Consider the following 19,011-nt stretch of genomic DNA (forward strand, 5'->3'; position numbering starts at 1 on the left):
AGGGAAATCTTGTATGCAAGTGTGCAGATGTCTGTCTCATATCCGAATAAGGGGACTAAAAGCTGTGGATGTTTCTTGACATTTGGCAGCAAAGAGTGTTATCAATGGCATTTTCTAGGGAAGGCAGAGCTGAGATTAAGAGGGGTAAGCAATGCCATCATAATGTTTCTGCCAGTTGGCAGCAAAACGTAGATTGGAGAGAGTCAAATTTCAGTTTCTCGAGAAACCTTTTCAACTTGAAATGAAAATGAGAAGTGTAGAGGATTTTGTTCCTCTATTTTTCCTCCCCTTCTTGTTTTCTGTCTACTCTTCACATCTGACCATAGGATGGGCCAACGCTAAAGATGACTATCACAGCCTCCTGGCCTCATCCAGTCGTAATTGGATGCTTAAGCTAAGCAGAAAAGTATCCACAGCTTTTGCTGTGGATTGGCCCCCTTGTGGCAGATCTTCTCCTTGGGCAAGTTGCTTCCTGACTCAAACCAAAGACTTTCAAGAATTCTAGAAGGGTGGAAAATGAGAGAAAAATAAGGGATAATCAGTTTTTGTCCTGACCCCTCTCCTCCCCCCCACCTCCATTCTGTTAGTAGCAGCAATGGAACTGTCTTGCATAAAGATCACAGACTTCCTAATTTGAGGGCCCATTTATTTGATTTTTTAAAAGCCTTGTTTGTATGCCTTGAAAAAGCATTTCTAAGAGTTTGCTGGAGGCTAATTTTACACACTACAGGCAAGTAAGGGAAGATCCTTTTGCAAGTTTATTCTAGTATGTTTGTCTTTTCTTCAAGAAGTTTGGTGTAAAGGATATCCCCGCTTTCCCTTTTTTACAAACATTAAGGTGATCCAAACAGCTATATAATTCATTTGTGGTTTGAATTCAGGGTTTACTTATCCAGCATTCTTAATTGTGTTATGTCAGCTCCCTTTAACAGATCTTGCCAACCATTAATTCTATCTCATAAAATTAAGTCTGTATAAACTGGCAGAGGATGATGTCATTATATCAATAGTTTCCACATTAGGATAAATCTGTGTAAGCAGAGGCACTGTAATTATTATTACAGGGAACAATTATATCTGAAATAGACTCTTGCTGTAAATTAGAGGCCCTTAGCTAGGAATCCTTTGGGGGATCCAGGGATAGTCTTCAGGAGGTCTATGAATTTGGACAGGAAAAATACCTTTTATTTTTCCTACTCTCCAATTGAAATTTAGAACTTAATTAAAATTTCTTGTAATTTATATAAGGCATTAATAAAGAACGCAATATTGCATAGCTGGTATTCTTTAATATTTTGATAACTGCATTTCATTATGCTGTGTTAGATTTCTTTTATAATATAATCTATATATGTATTTTATTTTATGCAGTTAGACACATTTTTTCCATGAAGGGGTCTGTAGTTTTCAGCGGTCTCCAAAAGGAGTCCATGGAATCAATTGGTTAACAATCTCTGCTTTAAAAGGAATGAATTGGAGAACTGAGGGCACAAAGCAATAATTTGGGGTCTAGGAAGGTCGCTTTACAATGGATTAGCATTAGTTGTACAATGAAACACTAAATTTACTCCTGATAAGTCACTCCTAATATTCCATTTTTTTCTCACATTTCTTTTTCAAGATCTAAACATGGAATTCAACCCCTCAGACCATCCACGAGCCAGCACAATGTTCCTCAGTAAATCTCAAACTGATGGTAAGTAACCATCTATAAACTACAATTGGACGAAAGCCTAGTACTTAATAATTGAACCGTAATATTGTTCATAGTTTATATTCCTCTGAGCCATTTTAAGATTTTGTAGAAATTAGGAGCCAAGGATTCCTAATCTTCTTTAACAAAAAATCATTTTAAGTCTGTATTTTTAGAGTTTTGCTGGATAATTATCCAGCAAAACCACTTGAAATCCCAGCTCTATTCTATTCCTCTTCTGTTTTAGAATGGTACTGAAAACCCAAATTTTATGCTTTGTGAATCATGTTGATTGTTGAAGTGTTATTGAAATTACATTATAGGTATTCTCCTATAGAGGAGTACCGATATCTTTTCCTATTTTTTTGCTTTTTGATGGCTCATATTTACTGAGCTTTTAATATAAGCTATCTTAAGTCTTTTTAGTCTTTTCACTTCAGTGGTCATATAAGTCTCATGAATGATTATGTTTTTTTTTTAAACCAACGTGCTGTTGGCTCATATTGTGTTTCCAGCATTAACAAATTATTCAAGTTCTAAAATAATATCGGTCTAATTTCAGAAATTATAATATTCAAACCTTAGTGGGGAAATACTTCAACAATATTGTTGCCCTTTTTAAATACCTGAAATACCTGAGCCATAAAATTCTGTCAAGAAAAGAAAGAGTGTTGTAAAGTTATGCTATATATTCCCAGTGTAAGACTATCGGTAGTATTATTTAAATCATTGTTTCATAAATAGGACAGCTATTTGCTCTCTGTGTTTTGTATACAGTATTTCGTTTTCCTCTAATTTCATTGTTGACATGTCAAGGTAATCATTTTAAGTATCTGCTGAAGTAGGGGCTAAATTTTTTAAAGCTTAAGGCACAATGCATTTTTTGTTTGTCTGACCCATCGCGACCTCATGGACAACATTCCTCCAGGCCTTCCTGTCCTCTACCATCCTCTGGAGTCCATTTAAGCTCAACAATGCATTTAGAAGCCTTTAAATTAACTTAACATATTTCTCATTTTGACTGAGATATGAATATGTCTACTATTTTGTACATCTTACACATGTTTATGGTGAGAGACTTTGTATGAATTATTGTCATTTAATTGAATTGGAAAGTGAATATTCTTCATGCATCTGCTGTCGTTCAAAATTTTTGACTGCTATATCAGAATGGAGAAAAGGGCTATTGATTAGTATACTTGATGTAATTAAATAGGCAAAGTCCCCAGTTTATCTATTACTGTTTTGTAACTGATTAACACAGAGAACCAGTTAGGTATAGTGGTTAAGGCATCACCCGGTGAATATTAGTGCCGTCTTAGGCACAAAGCCAGCTGGATGATCTTTGGCCAATCATTCTTAGCAGAGTAATATACCGTTTCATAGTGCTTTTTAGCCCTGTGCCTTACAATGGCAAACCACTTTTGAAATCTTGCCAATAACTCTGCAGTTGCCATGAGTCAACAATGGCTTGAAGACACAAAAACAAACAAAAGTAAAACCTGATTAATCCAGAATCACATTCTATTGTGAGATAAGAGCCATTACATTTCTTAAAATATTATGTTGTTACATGCTTAATTCAAATCTGTAATAAATTTTATAAGAACCAAAATCCAAAAATATGATAGCCTGCTGTACTACGTAAATTACAAATCATTGTGTATAAATTATCTATGCAATTAAGAGCTTAGCAGTATTTTGTCTGTATATCATTAGTCACTTATTTTTTTAAAATGTTTTGTATATATTTGTCAATACCATATTGTGCACTGTATTAACTAAATATCTTTTTATCTAAAAAGAACTCTTGTTTAGTTAGTTATCTGTGGGGTGGAATGGATGCAAAACCAGAAACAAGAACAGATCAAGTATTTTTGAAACGTTTTCATGCTGTGTTGTTAAGAATATCCGCAAGACGAATCTTCTCCCCAGGTTCTCATTGCTTTTTGGCATGGAAGAAAAGTCGCTAGTGACAACAATATCGGCTTCTCTCCCATGTCAAGTAGCAAATACTTGGAGATGATAGGAATTTTTCAAAACTGCTTGAAAAATGAAATCCTTGGGTGTGCTTCAACCTTATATCACACAGCTATTACTTAAAACAATAACTACTAAATCCATAAATGTTGAATAGAGACATATATTTCATTTTATAAATAGTTTGTCCCTCAACCTATCTCATACAAGTCACTAATGAGTGAAGACTGAAACTGACAGTTCTTTGGTTAAAAAAAAGACTATCAATTTTTTTTTTTTTTTAAATCTAGATAACAACACGATTCCTGTTCTGGACTGATGATTATGTGCCATCAAGTCATCATTAGCTTTGGCAACCATATGGATAAATTTTCCCCATGATAATCCTTCCCTAGCATGGTCGTCCAATGATGTACCCAACTTCATTGAAACTGAGTCTATCCATCTTTTTTTTTTTTTAATTTGATTTATATGCCGCCCTTCTCCGGAGACTCAGGGCAGCTTACAATGTGCTAAGCAATAGCCTTCATCCTTTTGTATATTTATACAAAGTCAGCTTATTGCCCCCACAAACTGGGTCCTCAATTTACCTACCTTAGAAAGGATGGAAGGCTGAGTCAACCTTGAGCCTGGCGAGATTCGAACCTGCAGTAATTGCAGGCAGCTGGTCTTAATAACAGGGTGCTTTAGACCACTGTACTACCAAGGCCTCTTGAGTTAGTTGTCTGCTTATTCTCTTTCCTTCTACCCTTCCTAACATTGGGGCCTTCTCCAGAGACCTAGGTCTTCTCATAAGAAGTATAATTTGAGCCTGTTCATTTCTGTCTTGAGTTAATTGTTCTAAATTAATAATGGATAACCCAGGTTTGGGAAGTACATGTGCTCCCATCCTTTCGTTTGCATTTAATTTTCAAGTACTGTAAAATTATTTCAAGAGAATTCAATAGCACAATGTTCAGCTTCTTCTTGTTATTGTTTTTTTACAAAGATAGGCATGTTAAAGCTTTCCACGATTTAATACATCTATTTTTACATATATTCCTTCCTATTTCCTTCAGAAGAGTGAGGAAATAAATCCGGAGCCTGGTCTTTCCTATTGCAAATATTTTATTCTAAGAACAGGCAAGAATTACTCAGAAGTATTTTGGAACACATTTCTGCAGCAAGGATGTTTAATCCTTGTGTTGGTTGAATGTCTCACCAAAATAAATTTAAGCTGAGGTCGAAGACTGCTGTCATTTCTCTTGAGTGCTGCACTTTAAAAGGAAAATACAGACACACTTCCAGATTCATTGATCAGCGGAGTTGAACATGATCATTTATTAGTCTGCGCTTTTGCCTTCCCAGGAAATTAATAGTGTTCGCTTTAGAATGCAACTTGATGTAATCAGGAGAAGAGGATTCATTTACTCCTAGGTTGATGCAATATTTTTTCCTCCCACAACTGGTTTTGTGCACAAATTGCAACCACGTTTTCTTTGAAAAATGTGCAAGAAATATTGATAGTCATGTATTGAGTTGCCCTTTTCTCTTCCAGACTATCATGGTCTAACAGAGGAATGAATTATTTGAGGTTTAACATCTGGGTTCTAAGATTTGTTTTCTTACAGCCGTAATCTCCACACCAATGACAATGGCTGAAATTTGGTGGCTTTGTGGCTTCCTGCCATTCTTAGGTAGGAAGCACTCCCAAATTAAGGCTGAAAGAGACTTAGCTAAATAAAGAAAAGAATAAAGAAATAAAGAATCCTCCTTGAAAGAAAATCTTTGAGGGAAGAGCAGGAGATCTTGTTCCTGCCTAGATTGCCTTGCTTGGCCACCGTGTCCTAGGCTCTCAGAAAAAAAACTTGAAAATTATGTTCATCTTCTAGCAAAAGGCAGTCTTTCTCTTTCCTAAATGTCTAACACTGTTTATAAAGTGAAGAGCAAGCTGCTCTCTTCAGTCTGTACAAAAAAACCCAACAACTATTAAGGTGGACTTCATAGGAAATCCAAAGAATAGAAACATTATGTCATGGCCCCACTGGAGCCCCCGTCCGAGGAGGAGATGGAGCTGGGGCTGATGGAGAGAGAGGTGCACTCCCTCTGGCCCATGAAGAACGACCTAGGAGTGAGGACAAGGCAGTCCTGGGTCTCTTGGGCTTCAGAAGAATAGGCAGGGAGGCAGAGTCAGTGCAGGGCGACCTGACTACTTGGGAGTAGGGCACCCTTCCGAGGATCATCTAGAGAATAGCATTGAAGGAGAAGCCATGGGAGGGGTTTTTGTCGGGAACAAGTGTATTTTGTGGCAACGGCTGCAAGAAGAACTTTGCTCCAGAATCCTTGCTGGTGTGGAGTGAGGTTTGATCCTTTGCTTTGAAATTCGTCGTGAACTTTGCTGAGTTTGAGATCCTGTCTTGCCCCCGGAGCAATGCTGCTCCTGTGGACTTTCATTGCTGGGAAGTTGCATGAAGCTTGTGCGGGCACGTGTGTTCGAGCCTTGCTCCTGGTCTGTAAGGATAACCTGGGGGAAGAGATCTTGGAAAACGGACTGGGAATTGCTGGATTGTGGGGATGGTGGTTGAATAAAAGTTGTCTAGCTTCCGCCTAGCACGTGTTGCTTGCACACCAACCCTGGGTGATAACACATTGGTTGTAGATCAGTGGTGAAATCCAATTTTTTTTATTACCAGTTCTGTGGGCGTAGCTTGGTGGACATGGTGTGGCTTGGTGGGCGTGGAGGGGGAAGGATACTGCAAAATCTCCATTCCCACCCCATTCCAGGAGAAGGATACTGCAAAATCCCCGTTCCCTCCCCACTCCTGGGGGAAGGATATTGCAAAATCTCCATTCCCACTGCACTCAGGGGTCAGCCAGAGGTGGTATTTGCCGCTTCTCTGAACTACTCGGAATTTCCGCTACCGGTTTTCCAGAACCTGTCAGAACCTGCTGGATTTCACCTCTGTTGCAGATACTTTTCCAAGAGGCTGCAGATCTCTAGAGCTCCTCGTTATCTTTAATCCCTCCATATGGAGATAAGAGAATGGTGAAGAGTAGCAGTGATATTCAGTGCAAAGCTGTTGAGTCTGCTGTATCAACTTTCTCATCTCAAAGTTTCAAATGTTGGGACAGAAAAGTTGGAAACATATACAGGTAGTCCTCTACTTATGACCGCAATTGAGCCCAACATTTTTGTGATGAAGAGAGTTATTCCTCATTATATGACCTTTCTTGCCACAGTTGTAAAGTGAATCATTGCAGTTGTTAAGTTAGTAACATGGATGTTAAGTAAATCTTGTTTCCCCATTGACGTTGCTTGTCAGGTGGTTTCAAAAGGTGATCACATGACCCCAGGACACTGCAACCGTCATAAATACGAGTCAGTTCACATGACCACAGGGATGCTGCAATGGTCATAAGTGTGAAAAATGGTCAAAAGTCACTTTTTTCAGTGCCGTTGTAACTTTGAACAGTCTCTAAATGAACTGTTGTCGAGGACTACCTGTATAAAATATATATTGTACTATCAATACTACATTAATTATATAGGCTGCTCAGCATCTTTGTGATTTGGGCAGCAGAAGTCCAATAAATGTCAAGAAATAAAATTGGCAGTAGTGATTTCAGCTCCCATGGCCAAATGCTGGGGTCTCTTGGGTTCCACAGGTTCATCATTTCCCTCAACATCTCCAGCCTGATGCAAGAATTGTCACTATTGCATTGTGAATTTCTCTGGTGTGGTTTATATATTTAGTTGCGCCACTTGGGGTCAGAAAATTTCTATTTGAAGAAAAGGTCTATAGCATCACCACCTCGTTTAGCTTTAATGTAGTCAGTTAGATAGAACTCTACGTCTATAAAATTATTTTCACTCTAGGTGGAGACAAAATAAAGCTCATATCAGTACGAGCAAATAAATTTGCATAGCTTAGAAGTTACGATAACAGAGTTTTCCAATGCCTCTTTAAAGATTATTGTGTTGACTGTTCTTGCCCTGTCCTCATTATTCTAGTGTCATAATATTGTTATATTCTCAACATGACTTCTGATTAGCCAGGATTAGTTTGTATACTATGAAAATATTAAATTGTTCATGAAACTCCAGAAGGTTATGACTATCAACTGTAGTGAGACATAATAAAAACGCATAGCTTAGTTTGATGGAAAATGACGTTAGTAGCAGTAACAGAAAAGAAATATTTAGAAATTTACATTTTGATCAGTCCCATAGTCCCGTAGTTTATTCCTGTGTCATCAAAGGAAGTAATTTCTCAGTTTTTATTGAAATGAATTATACTGTGAAGTACAATCTCGATCCTTGTTTCTTTCAGGCTGCTAAATTCCTATGCTAGAGATACTACACAATTCAAATTACTTTTAAATTGTAAAACTCACCTCTTAATGTGCTCCAGCATACCCATGTTGAACATGTATAATGGATTGTTAAGTAGTAAATTATCTGTCTATGGAGATTCTCAGTCATCCAGATCATGGTTGTCCCAAAGGTGCTTTTTTTCAAGAGGCAACTGGACTTTCTGGGTTTTTGTTGAAGATGTTTCACTTCTCGTCCAAGAAGCTTCTTCAACTCTGACTTGATGGTGGGAAATGGAAGGATGCATCCTCCTTGCAGACAGCCGGACTGCAAGAATACAAATGTCCAGCTGTCTGCAAGAATAGAAATGTCCAGCTACCTGCAAGGAGTATAAATCCTTCCATTCTCCATCATCCAGTCAGAGCTGAAGAAGCTTCTTGGACGAGAGGCGAAACATCTTCAAAGAAAAACCAGAAAGTCCAGTTGCCTATTACAAAAAGCACCTTTGGGATAGTAAATGATATATTGAATCAATTGCATGCTAACTGAGGAGAAAATTCAGAGCCCTTTTCCTCAATTTTTTTTCTTTGAAACTTAAAAATTACGCTAATACAGATAGTCCTAAACCTTACTTACAACCACAATTGAACCCAAAATTTCTGCTGTTAATTGAGTTACTTGTTAAGTGAATTTTGTCCCATTTTACAACCTTTTTTGCCACACTTGTTAAGTGAATCATTGCAGTTGATAAGTTAGTGACACGGTTGTTAAGTGAATCTGACTTCCCCATTGACTTTGCTTGTCAGAAGGTCACAAAAGAGGAACATAGAACATTGCAACTGTCATAAATAGGAGTCAGTTAAAAGCGTTTGAATGTTGCGGTCCTAACTATGGAGATGCTACAATTTTCATAAGTGTGGAAAATGGTCATAAGTCACTTTTTTCAGTGCCACTGTAACTTTGAATAGTCACTAAACTATTCAACTAAACTAAACTGTTGTAAGTTGAGAACTTCCTGTACTTTGTCAACTAGCAGAAGAGGGAGTGTCATCTATTTTTAAGATAATACAAAATAAGTTAATTCTTGTTAGCTTTTTGGACATCTGCAAGGAAATGTTTTTGATACACCCAATATTTAATGTATTGAGCCACAGAGTTGGGAGTGTTTTAACCAACTCTACACATGTTACACATGTTGGTTTTTAATGAACAATAGTTCTAATTTTTATTAGAGCTGCTAGAATTCTAGTATTTATTTATTTTATTTTATTTATTTTTTAAATTTTTATACTGCCCCCTCTCCCGAAGGACTCGGGGCGGTGAACAGCCAAGATTAAGAAACATCCAATACAAACATTAAAATGAATTTGAAATAAAATTAAATCCAATGGCTTTCCCAATTTAAAACCCCTTACCCATAAAATTCACCAATAAAAATTCTAAGCCAGTAATGATGCTAATTCATTGATTTATGTGTGTTTGTGTCTTTGAGTCAGATTTTATTTCTAGTGATTGTGAGAGAAACCCCTGCAGTTTTCTTGGCAAATTTTTTAGAAATGCTTTGCCATTGTCTTCTTCCAAGGGTTGAGAAAGAATTACTTGCCCAAATTCACTCAGCTGGATTGTATGCCTAAGGCAAGACTTACAGTCTCAGGGTTTTTAGCCTGGTGCTTTAACCATTAGAACAAGCTGGCTTCATTTATTAATCACTGCTTTATTAAAAGTATATGTTAATTTATTGTCTCACATTCTTTTATACCACATTCTGTTTAAATGTTATGGGTGCAACGGTTTCAGTGAAGAGCTTGCTTTTAGTCTGCTGTTTTATAGTCTAGGATTTATTGAAGGCATGTAAGCATTTTTAAAAAAATATTAAGACATCTTCATTACATGTGTTTGGACAGGGAAGTAGCATGTTCTCTGCGTATAATAAGTGGTAAATCAATATTTTTTATATTTGAAGAATTAAGGGACATTGCAGAGAAAGACTTTTGGTTCAAAACCTTAAGAACTATTGGAAAAATCATTATCTAAATGAAAGAGACGTGAATAGGTTCAGTGACACTAAAAGAAATGGAGACTTAAGAAAATTTGGTAGCCTCTGAATGAAATAAGTTTTACAGGTAGTTCTTGCTTAGTGACTGCCTTGTTCAGCAACTGTTTGAAGTTACAACAGTGCTAAAAAAAATAGTTTTATGACTAACATACGCATTATGATGTTTGCAGCACCCTTAGTCACAGTGGCATTACAGTTGGTACCCATTATCCTGGGTACTGGTATTGGTTGGTACTGGCAACCAATATGACAACAGCTGGTACTGTTGTCATATTGGAAGTACTGAGACCTTCCAGATTGAAAAGATTAATTGGCTACATCACCACTGCCCAATGGAAACCCGATTGGGGGCTCCTTTCATGTCCCCATTGGAACCTCAATCATATGTTTGCCATTACAGTAGGTATCCATTTTTGTTTTTTTTTACTTACCCCTTTCCTTGCAAAGTGGAGAGATTGGAGAGGAAGGCATTACAAGCAAGCAGGCACGCAAAAGGAAATACACATTGAAAGGAATATGCCCTAAACAGAGAGATTGCTTACACAAGTGGGGTTGGGAGGGAAAAAATTGCTATAGGCAATCTCTCCTGGGCTAACCCATTCCTCCCTCCCTGCAGAGTGAACAGATTGGAGAGAAAGGGATTATAAAAGAGTAATCAGGCACGCAATGGAGAATATGGCTCATGCTGGGGGCTGCTGGTGCCACTGTATTCCTGATATGTTTTCCCTATTGTGTGCCTGTAATCCCTTCCCCTCCAATGAATTAATTTCCTTTTTGCTAATTATTCCAGCACCAGAGGGAGGATTCAAACAGCAGGAGAGTGATTAGGAGGGAAAGAAGCTGAAGGTGTAAAACTGATTAGTCTAGCAGCTGTTCCAGTGTCAGGATGAATATTCCAAAAAGGGCGGGACTGGAGAAAAGGAAAGCATGGTTGCAATCACATGATTTCCCACTTAGTGACTGCTTTGCTTAATGACATAGCTAATGGTCCCAACTATGGTTACTCAATGTGGACTACTTGTTCTTATCTGGAACAATAGCACTTTGAATAGTGATCTGTGAATTCACATGTACCATATTTTCTGGCGTATAAGACGACTTTTTAACACATGAAAATCTTCTCAAAAGTCAGGGGTCGTCTTATACGCCAGGTGTCCTTCTCCTGTAACCAGGCAGACCAGCCCGAAAGGCTCTGACGAGCCAAGCTCTGACCATCCCAGCTGAGTTGCCTGCTAATTTTTTTTTTTTTAATTTGATTTATATGCTGCCCTTCTCCGAAGACTCAGGGCGGCTTACAATGTGCTCAGCAATAATCAGGCAATTCAGCTTGGGTCGCCAGAGCCATTTAAAAAAGTTTTTTCTTTTAAATGGCTCTGACTGACTGCTAATCGGTAGCAAAAATCCCCCCCCTCCAGCTTGCTTACCTTAGCTGCTAGTTGCAACACTTGCCTTGCTTCGTTTGCCTGCATCGATTGCATCAGCAAGCAACTGAATCTCTCTGCCCGCAATCAAGCAGGCAGGAAGTTGTGGACTTCAACTCCCAGAATTCTTCAGCCAGCAAAGCAAAGTTGGCTGAGGAATTCTGGGAGTTGAAGTCTACAAGTGTTAAAGTTGCCAAGGTTGGAGACCCCTGTTCTATTGGATAAGTTTTTTCCCCCCTTGGGAGCTTTAAAGAAAATAGTTAATTGGGGGTTTTTTTTAGTTGTTCTTTTTTTAGACCTAGCCATTTAAAGTTTTGGAAGTTTTAAATTTAGCTGCTTTTATATAAAAATAAAAATAAAATAAAATAAAATAATATTTGTGCAGCTTTCTGAGTTTTTGTATGTTTCTGTAGTGTTTCACTCTAACTACACAAACACTCAAAATCTCACAAAGCTGTATTTTGTGTGTATAAAGTGTGAAAGTTGGTTTTTGGGACTTTTTGTGGCTGTGTGAGATTCCTGCTTGTTGCAGGGGCCATTTTGGGTCTAGCACAGCTGCTTTTACATTGTGGGTGAGCCAGTTGTGTTGTGTGTGTGTATTTTTATTAATTTTATTTTATTTATTTATTTTATTTTATTTTATTTTATTTTATTTTATTTTATTTTATTTTATTTTATTTTATTTTATTTTATTTTATTTTATTTTATTTTATTTTATTTTATTTTATTTTTATTTGGTGTGAGTTGGAAGAGTGGTAGTCTTATACGGCGAGTATAGCCCAAACCCTATATTTTAACAGGAAAAGTCGGGGGTCGTCTTATACGCCCAGTTGTCTTATACACCAGAAAATACGGTACATAATCCATTTGGAGCATTCAGAAGTTAAGAATTACTGGGTTGAAGGCTTACCAACATGCATGCATAATACATGACAAGGCCTGGTTCCTGCAAACACCTTTAGTAGCTTTATGCTCTATAGTTAACAACTTAATTTAGAGTTGGAAATTTACTATTTATTTATTTATTTATTTATTTATTTATTTATTTATTTATTTATTTATTTATTTATTTATTTGTTCGATTTATATGCCGCCCTTTTCCGGAGACTCGGGGCGGCTTACAATGCGTTAAGCAATAGCCTTCATACTTTTATATATACCTGCTTAGTAGGGCTTTCGGCCCCCCCTAAGCGGTGTTCTTTTTTATATTGCTCCCATAATCTGGGTCCTCATTTTACCTACCTCGAAAGAATGGAAGGCTGAGTCAACCTTGAGCCTGGTGAGATTTGAACTTGCAATAATTGCAGGCAGCTGGTGTTACTTTAACAGTGCTTTAGTCTGCTGCGCCACCAAGGGTCTTACTAGCAAATAATAAAGATGTTTCAACACAAGGTAATGTAGAACTTCACGAAGAATAGAAATATTTCCTTATCTTTGAACTTCTAACTCTCAGAATTATTCTTGTTTGAGTTCACCTTTGGATGCTTCTTCAGTATGCAGTTAATTGTAACCAGATCAGATGTAGAGGTACTACCCAAACTTTCAGGAAAGGACAGTTGGTTTGTTAGTTTTCTAAAGAGCCTTGATAGTACAGTGGTTTAGTGCACCCTGTTATTAACACAGCTGCCTGCAATTTCTGCTGGTTCGAATCTCTCCAAGACTCAAGGTTGACTCAGCCTTCCATTCTTTCTAAGGTAGGTGAAATGAGGACCCAGTTTGTGGGGGCAATAAGCTGACTTTGTATAAAATATACAAAAGAATGAAGGCTATTGCTTAACGCATTGTAAGCCGCCCTGAGTCTCCGGAGAAGGGCGGCATATAAATCAAATTAATAAAAAAAATAATAAAATAATAAAATAAAGGCAGTGTAGACTATGAGAGCAATGAGAAGTGAGATTTGTCTGAAGATTTTGGTGCAAAGGAAACTATACAAAAACTCAGAAAATGGGTATTAGCTATTAGCTATTCCATTAGCTATTGAATGCCCTTGCCAGCATTCCAAAACTATGAATCAGTTGAAAGATGAAGAGCATGAAGGAATGAAATATTATTGTAGCTGGGTGCCTAAGTAACATGGATGGAATTTATGTTTTGATTTTGATTTTGATATCAAAAGCCCTGCATCTAAAAAGTTTTGATGCTTAAATTTTGTACCTGAAATAAGACAATGTTGTTTAAAATCAAGATCAAGTTCTATAGACAGTAAATGTTTTAAATTAGGCTGATGGAAAACATATAAAATTGAAATGAAGTTATATATATACTATAAAAATTAAAAAATATTTTAAAACATGATTCATGCCTTTGTGCTATTTGAGTGTATCAAAATGTTTTTGTCCTTGAATGTTTCAATGAAATTAAATAACTGAATCATGAAATTGGAATCATTTCCTTTATAAAGCAGCATGTTAATATAACTTTTTTTAAAATTTACACATCCCGATTGTGTATTTTATTCTGCAAGAGTAAATATGAACATAAAATTAGAAAATGAGTTTTTGATTATCCATTTTTACAAAGGTCATAATTTTTTTAACAATAGATGGTACAAAAATTAATTGACCTCAGATTATATAACTTTCATACATTTTGTGTTTTTACAGTGAGAGAAAAACGGAAGAGTCTCTACATAAACCATGTAAGTGAAAAAAATGTTTTAGCTAAGTAGCATGTTTAAAATATACAGTAAAACATGATCTCCAAACCTCCATTATGTAGACTTCGAATAAAATGAACTAAATTATACTTAAAACTTCATATGCAAACAGTGGACAAAGCTTGCTCCTTCCAAAGTGATTTGAAATTTAATGTTATTTGTGTCATTATATAATTGGTTTTTTACATTATCAATGTTATATAAATCATTTATATAATTATTCAAATGACATATGAAGCAATTACATAGATTAGGTCAGTTATATAACATGGACTTTAAACCCTTATTTGTCAGAAGATCAACCAAGAATGCAGTGTAGCAGAATTTGTATGATCTTCGATGCCTGAAAAAGAGACATTAATGCATTCCAAAGGTAGTCAAAATTTGGGGGCTAATACCCTGTTTCCCTGAAAATAAGACCACCCTGGATAATAATCCCAATTGGACTTTTGAGTGCATGCGCTAAAATAAGCCCCTCCCCTGAAAGTAAGCCCTCCCCGAAAATATTTAAATGCATGCACAGCTGGTTCCCGCCATTTCCTCTGGTTAGCGTTAGGGAGACAGAGCTGGAAATCAGGTAAGATGGCAAGAGGAGCCCCATCTTGCTCCACGTGCCCCAAAATAATAAGACCTCCTCAAAAATAAGGCCAAGCACTTATTTCGGGGTTCAAAAAAATATTTTTGGGTTTTATTTTCAGGAAAACATGGTAGATATAAGTAAATATAATGCTCTGTAAAGTTCACACCGTGTTTTAAATACTTTCAAAAATTACATGGTTCTGTCCCCGTCCCCCCACCCACCCACCCATCCCCGGGTCAGGGTTCCAAGTAATACCTCCAATGAAAGTAAACTTGAATTTCCTCAAAGTTCCAATTTATTAGAGATGTCATATTGGCACATCTGGGAAAACTCGAATCTAAGAGCTTCCAGGTTTTCCCCACTCAAGTGAAAGTCCAAGTCCCTGCCCAACACCCACAAGTCTATCATAATGTCTAATCTAAGCACCGTCCCAACTGGAGAGGCCTCCCAGTTCCAGTTGTCTTGGTGCAGGGCAAGATGTCCTTGACTTTCTGAGAAAGGAATGTTATTATGACTATATATCACTCTGGCTCCATACAATCCCCTCTTCCAGTTTTCCACAGTAGTAAAAGTGGCAGGCCTGAAGATCCAACAAAAAAGATGGCTTCCAGGCCTGACACCCCCGCATTTAAGTCAATGTTTGTTGGATGGCATTCACTATAATACTTAATAAGTATTCTGTTACTGGCAGGGATTTTTGTATTTGTTTTTGCCTGTTGGTTATCAGACCATGAAGGAACAAAGGCCTGACAAACGTAGGTCCGTATCCAGTATGAGAATATTCAGGATCTATGGCAGGAGTGAAATCCATAATTTTTCCTACCAGTTCTGTGGGCGTGGCTTGGTGGGCATGGCAGGGGAAGGGTATTGCAAAATCTCCATTCCCATCCCACTCCAGGGGAACGATGTTGCAAAATCTCCATTCCCACCCCACTCTGGGGCCAGCCAAAGGTGGTATTTGCCAGTTCTCCGAACTACTCAAAATTTCTACTACCGGTTCTACAGAACCTGTTAGAACCTGCTGGATTTCACCCCTGATCTATGGTGTCCATAGATGGGCCATTTCCCCATTCCAAATGTCAATTAAAATTCCAACATGGTAACAGGATTGTGTCAATCCCGAAGATTTTTCCACCTGAGACATGGAGTCTTTTCCTTTCTAAGGTCAGTATATTTTCTTGGGTTGGCCTTGAATATGGCCTTCATTTCCATGGCAGCTAACCATTCCTGATCTTCTCCTAATATGGAAAAGTTGCATATTGACCTTGCAAAATAATCAGCTTATGTAATGCTAACATCAACCCCAAAACAATCTCAGAAAAACTGGATTTGTTTTGAGAGATTTGTTTTGCTAACACTATTGCATTTCAGTAATACACAACAGCTGGCCAAAGCTTGTCCCCCCACTTGGTCAAGGTAATGAAATTTGGATCGTCTTGGGTTGGCCTCAGTAAGGACTTCATTGCTATGGCAGCTAACCATTTATGATCCTCTCCTAATATGGAAATGTTGCATACTGACTTCCAAAATAACAGCTTGCATGATGCATCGTCCCCAAAACAATCTCAGGAAAACCGGATAGGGAGATTTGTTTTGCTGATACTATTGAACTTCAATAGTAGACAAAACAGCTGGTCAAAGCTAGTTATGCTGCATGGTCAAGGTAACAATATCCTGAAGTTTGAATCTCCTTGAGGTGGCCCTGAGTAAGGCCTCCATTCCCATGACGGCTAACCATTCTCGATTCTTCTTCTATGGAACTGTTGCATGTTGACCTTCCAAATTAACTGTCAGGGTTTCAAGTAACAGTCCCAATGCAATCAAAACTCAGAGGCCAAGATGCTCCTCAAAATCCATATTTATTAGGCATGTCATAGGGGCCCGAGGTTTTCCCCACCCAAATTAAAAATCTTCCTTCCCAGTCCACATGTCCTTCACATGGTCCAACCAGGTCACAGTCCCAACTCCAGTTGGTTTCAGTCCACGCTTCCCCAGCACCTGGTAAGAACGTTCTTGGTTCCCAGGCAAAGAATTTTATTTTGGCTATAAGTCCCCAGCTATCCCTATTCCCCCCTCCAATTCCCACAGCTCTAATTGGCCTTGCTGCGGCAGCCCTGAAAACTTTCCAAAATGGCTTCAGGGTTGATATTAACGGCTTGCATCCCCAAAGCTATCTTGGGGAAATCGGATAGGAAGATTTGTTTTGCTGACACCATTGAATTTCAATAGTACACAATGGTCAGCGTGCTCATAGTCAAGGTAATGAAATCTTGAGTTTTGGATCTTCTTGGGTTGGCCCTGTGTAAGACCTTCATTGCCATGGGAGATAATTGTTCTCCATCCTTTTCTAATATGGAGCTGTTGCATGATGACCTTCCAAATTAACGGCTTGCGTGATTATCCCCAAAACAATCTCAGGAAAATTGGACAGGGAGATTTGTTTTGCTGACACCACTGAACTTCAATAACACATAACAGCTGGCCAAAGCGATCAAGGTAATAAAATTCTGAGATTTGGAGTCTGAAATAATTTGATTTTAAATAAGCATTGCATGATTCTCTTCTTATATTATTTCCCTATCCTTTCTCAGTTTTTGGATCGGAATTGGGAGACCCAGGTTCAAGTCCAACTTCAGCCGTGGAAATTACTAGATGATTTGGGGGTCACCTTGTCTGTTTCAGTGACTTCCCAGGTTGCTGTTCTGAGGAAAACTGCTAGGGGGCATGCTCAGTATGAGACTTCAGCCTGCTACGGTAAAAAAAGGCAGGATAGAAGTCAAATCAAATTGCAGTCAATTTAATATCCATAATTCCCCATCAAAGTTTAGGATTGACAGTATAGGGGTTACAAGTACCATCTTCCAGAAAATGAGGGCTGCAGTACCACAGGACATGATGCAAAATGAACGAGACAGGGTCCATGTACATGGAAAGGATTGGTATTATTTTTGGATTTTAGGGTTGTTACTGTTAAGGTTTACAGTGAAGCTCTTTAGTTTCAGCTGAAAATAACAAGAAAGTATCTACTCCTTTTTGGTTTCTACCACACATGGTTTAAGAGCTCCAGATGATGCACTCCTTTCAGCAGTCTGCTGCAGACAAAGCAAGTTGGTTCTGCTGTTACTATCCCAATCCTGCTTTTTCTTGTTCTTTCAAATGCAACTTACTTTTAAAAGGAAATGTGAAAAGCATAACAGGTGCTCAAATTTTGGCACCATTTAGATGTATTAGGTGGAGAAAGTCCTATTGTGCAAGGGATGAAATACCATGTCATTATTTTTTAAAAAATGTTTTATACAGGCCTTAATTTTACTTTAAACCAGTGTTTTTCCTAAACTGTGTTAAAAATATAAAGTTTGGGAGGAGAAAGTACTATTTGAAGACAAATATAACATTCCTCCTGAAGACCACAAGAAATCCTTTCCCTTGATTCCATTCCTTTGATTTCATTTCCCAAATTTTGATTCATTCGCAGCTGTAGGTCTTTTGGCAGCTTATTTTAACCAAACTCTTTTCAAGTAACATTTTAAAGCAAGGTTTATTGAGATCAAAGGGAAGAGGTTACCAGCATTTTAACAGCTGAACTATTTCCCATGTGAAATGAATTTATCCTCTGATTCATTACACAAGAGACTTTGTTTTTTTCTAGGAGACTTCCTGAAATCCAGTCAGAAGCAATTTTTTTTCACTGATAACAGAAGAGCTTGCAGCTGGGTATCTATGGAGATTCTCAATCATCCAGGTCATGGTAGTCCCGAAGGTGCTTTTTCCAAAAGGCAACTGGATTTTCTTGTGGTTTTTTCTTTGAAAAAATTTTTGCTTCTCATCCAAGAGAACTGAAGAAGTTTTTTGAATGAGAAGCAAAGAAAAAAACCAAGGACGTCCAGTTGCCTTTTGGAAAAAGCACCATTGGGATTTACAACTGGGTGAACAGAACAGAATAACAGAGTTGGAAGGGACCTTGGAGGTGGTCTAGTCCAACCCCTGATCAAACAGGAACTCTATACCATTTCAGACAGATCGTTGTCCAATCTTTGCTTAAAAACCTCCAGGTTGGAGCACCCACAACTTCTGCGTTCCATCGATTAATTGTTCTGTCAGGAAATTTGTCCTTAGTTCTAAGTTAGTTCTATCCTTGATTAGTTCCCATCCATTACTTCTTGTCCTGCCTTTGGATGCTTTGGAGAATAGCTTGACTTCTACTTTTTTGTGGCAGACCTTTAGATATTGGAAGACTACTGTCATATCACCCCTAGTCCTTCTTTTCATTAAACTAGACATACCCAATTCTTGCTGATTGATGGATGCCACCAAGTCTGTGTCGGCTTGCTGCT

The 19,011-nt window shown here is 37.8% G+C and overlaps 1 protein-coding gene across 2 annotated transcripts in view; it reads left to right on the forward strand.

The window, feature by feature from the left end:
• CCNY (cyclin Y) overlaps positions 1 to 19,011 on the forward strand; it is a 141,606-nt gene that overhangs the window by 88,388 nt on the left and 34,207 nt on the right. For both annotated transcript variants that reach the window (XM_034402172.3, XM_034402173.3), the window contains exons 2-3: positions 1,622 to 1,696; positions 14,045 to 14,079. In XM_034402172.3, the coding sequence (XP_034258063.1) occupies positions 1,622 to 1,696; positions 14,045 to 14,079 (110 nt within the window). The remainder of the gene's footprint in view (positions 1 to 1,621; positions 1,697 to 14,044; positions 14,080 to 19,011) is intronic.

The sequence above is a fragment of the Pantherophis guttatus genome, chromosome 4 (assembly GCF_059756535.1).
Source record: "Pantherophis guttatus breed Tessera chromosome 4, ASM5975653v1, whole genome shotgun sequence".
Classification (NCBI taxonomy): domain Eukaryota; kingdom Metazoa; phylum Chordata; class Lepidosauria; order Squamata; family Colubridae; genus Pantherophis; species Pantherophis guttatus.